Source organism: Antrostomus carolinensis, unplaced genomic scaffold (assembly GCF_000700745.2).
Source record: "Antrostomus carolinensis isolate BGI_N321 unplaced genomic scaffold, ASM70074v2 scaffold40649, whole genome shotgun sequence".
NCBI classification, from domain to species: domain Eukaryota; kingdom Metazoa; phylum Chordata; class Aves; order Caprimulgiformes; family Caprimulgidae; genus Antrostomus; species Antrostomus carolinensis.
Window position 1 is genome coordinate 5,756 of NW_010339958.1, and position 3,096 is coordinate 8,851.

The 3,096-nt window shown below is 53.8% G+C and overlaps 1 protein-coding gene across 1 annotated transcript in view; it reads right to left on the reverse strand.

Moving 5' to 3' along the window:
• The window catches only part of TLCD3A (TLC domain containing 3A), a gene marked incomplete at its 5' end in the record, with an annotated part of 3,391 nt that extends 474 nt beyond the window's left edge, over nucleotides 1–2,917 (reverse strand). Inside the window, 4 exons of the mRNA XM_029086990.1 lie at nucleotides 90–131; nucleotides 204–312; nucleotides 479–692; nucleotides 2,834–2,917. Of these exons, the coding sequence (XP_028942823.1) occupies nucleotides 90–131; nucleotides 204–312; nucleotides 479–692; nucleotides 2,834–2,917 (449 nt within the window). The remainder of the gene's footprint in view (nucleotides 1–89; nucleotides 132–203; nucleotides 313–478; nucleotides 693–2,833) is intronic.
• Between the last annotated feature and the right edge of the window lie 179 nt (nucleotides 2,918–3,096).

Genomic DNA, 3,096 nt, shown 5'->3' on the forward strand with positions numbered 1-3,096 from the left:
AATGGTGCTAACTGGGGGAAAGGGATGGGAGCCTGACAGGAGGCAGGGAGGAGGGCAGCACTGTGGGATTACAGCTGTGGGGCTGCCCCACTCCAAGACCTCCAGCCCAGCTGCTGCATGAAGAAGGAGATGGATGATGATGGAGAAGGGCAGCCTGGGGCAGGGTATGAGCCACCGTGGGTTTCCCAGACTGGAGCCCTGTCCCTCCTCACCTACCTGCATGAGGATTTTGCCCAGCGATACGAAAGGTGTGCTCAGCTCTGCTATGAAGATGCAGCCCACGAAAAAGTCCCCCAGCTCTCCCCTGAAGTGCTGCAAATAAAGCCAGCAGTGAGCATGGGGCCTTCCTGGACAGGTTCCCAAAGCCAACACCAAGCATCTCCAGGGGCTCCCAGGCTCCTGACTGGCCGAGATGCTCCACCAGACACAGCCTCGATGCCAAGCCCTTGCAGCCACGGCTGGGTTCCACAGCCCTTACCTGGGTGATAGGGGTGAGCACGATGAGGATGAAGAGGTGGTGGGTCACCATCAGCCGCTCCTGCAGGAGGAAGCTCCGCACGCTGGCCAGCGAGTGCTTCTTCTCCACGATTCCCTTATCCTGGCTCTTGTGCCAGTGGCAGAGGTACATGACGTAAATGTCGTAGGTCATGTAGGGAACGAGGACCCAGATGTACTCGACGGCTAGCCAGTGCCTAGGGGAGGAGCAGCACATACAGAGGCATCGCAAGGGCTCTGAGCACCTCACGATGCTTGGAAAGGTGGAAGAAAGTCTTTCTGAAATAGAAGCAGTGGATTCTGAAGCTGCTGGTAAGTTGAGAGGTGTCAAAATACGGTTGGACTAGATGATCGTAATGGTCTTTTCCAACCAAACTATTCTATGAAATTGAACTTGATTTGGCTGAGCAGAGAGAAGGTACCTGGTATGTGTGGAGGACGCCTCCTCGGCACTGCCCCCGCTTCGCGCTTGGCTGTGCCAGTCTCCGAGCTCTGCCCAGCCAAGCACAAACACGGCGCTAACGGGAGGATCTTGATTAGCCCTACAGCCGGGTGTTTGCCGTGTGGGCCGGGGGCACAGCACGGCTCAGGATCCAGCACTAATCCAACACCTTTGCAGCAGGTAATCTGGGTCTCCCCTAAGCCCTGGGACACCCAGAGCTGATGCTTGGCAGGAGAAAAGCCCCAAGACTGTGTCCTTTGTGCTGGCCACACCGCTTCGGCTGGCTGCCTAACCCAGGGGAGCGTTTGGAAAGCACCCAGAGACCTCAGAGTTAATTCCAGATGCCTGGCCTGGACTTTGGGAGAGTGAAGTGCAAAATATCAAATATAGGCAATAAACCCCCGTGAGACGTTTGTCTGTTGGGAAATAATTGCAGGCAGCTGCCTGTTCCCAAAGCGTGTCGGAATCCCGGTTGCACAATCCAGGCAGCAGCAAGCCCTGCTCTGCAGGGACATCAGGCTTCTTAAAAAATCCTGAGTGAAATCACACTGGTTAAAAAAAAACAACAAACCAAACCAAAACCCAACACCCTAAACTGCTGCTTACAGAAATGTAGCTTGGGGCCCAAATAAATCCGCTCGTGTTCTCCCGCTCTCTCAAGAAAAATGTTGCCGCGTGCGTTCCTGCTCCAGCCAGAGCGATGGAAGTGGGGTAAAGCTGGGAGGGGAAGCGACCGACCGGCTATTGTGTTTGCAAAACTCACCCAGGGCTTTGCAGGGCAATTATAGTGCCAGCAATATAACGACCGTCTGCCTGTGTAAATAAACTGACAGCTTTTACTGCAGCCTTTGTGAGGCTTCCTGGCTCTCTGCTGTCATTCTCCGAGGCCTTCCCTGCTGAGCACCCGGCTTTATTTCCTCCAGATTCACAGAAAATCTGGGTCTCTGACCGCAAAGTGTTCACATGGAGCTGCTGGTCTTGAAAACACCCCAGCAAGCACATGGCTGCGGGGAGAAGGAGGGCTGCTGGCAGCACCTTCCATCTGGGGGTCTGGGATTTATCATCTGCCCCACTGATACAGCAGATAATTTATTTTAGAGCAAAAATTAACTGCCTGGGTTAAGCAGGACTGAGCAATTTGGATAGATCTCACTATCTGGAGCAAGGTAGGACATTTTACATCTGTGTATTAAAGGCAAGTCTGCAACAACCGAGAGGGCAGGGCCCCCCCTCTCTAAAAATCACCCTAAAATTTGGTGCATGATGGTCAAATTCCAGCTCAGCATAATTATATCCTTCCCTCCTACAATTTTCTCTGCTATTCTGGATAATAGCTTTGTTTTTAAGTCTTCTGACCCAGATTGTGCTATCACTCCTGCCGAGAGCCACTTCTGGGGCAGTTTATCTCTGAGGACAAGGCGATGTGATTTCCCTTCAGAGCAAACTCCATCCTGATTTTCTCATTTCTGGATTTTTTCAGAATCCATTGGGTGATGCACCTCTAAAATCAGTTCTCACTCAGCGTGCTTGATTCATTAGCAATTTCAGCTTCCAGCAAGGGGACTCCCTACCCCATTAGAAGCAGTGATGTCTATCTTTTTTGCTCACACGTGGGCCCGTGTCACAGCCCATCCTCAGGAGGAGACTCTCCGTGCTGGCAGAGCAGCCCCAGGTCTGAGAGCCCTGAGCAAGGCGATGCCTTTCAGGGGTTGTACGGCCAACATGTTGCCCAACCCTTCACCCAAAGTGGAGGAAAGAGGAACATGCAACTGGTTTTCCTCTCCCCTTTGTACGTGCAAGCCTTTGGCATAAAATACTGCAGCCACGGGCTGGCTGGGCTCCCTGGACGTGTGGGACAGACAGGACAGCCAGGCTGTGGGACGGGGTCTGGATTACCTGTCGTACACCACGTCCTTGCAGTTAAGGACAACCGTGATCCCCGACACTGTTGCCATCGTGGCTTGGACCGTTGACACCAACCTGAAACAGAGAAAGAGGGAGGGAGGGAACGGGTCACCCCAAATGTCACCCCAGAAGGGCTGAGGAACGGAGGTGGTGGCTTGAGGAGTGAGGGTGGTGGCCTTGGCGTGGAGGTGGTGGCCTTGGTGCGGGGGTGGTGGCCTTGGCGCGGTGTCACCGGGCTGGCTGTTAGCACATGG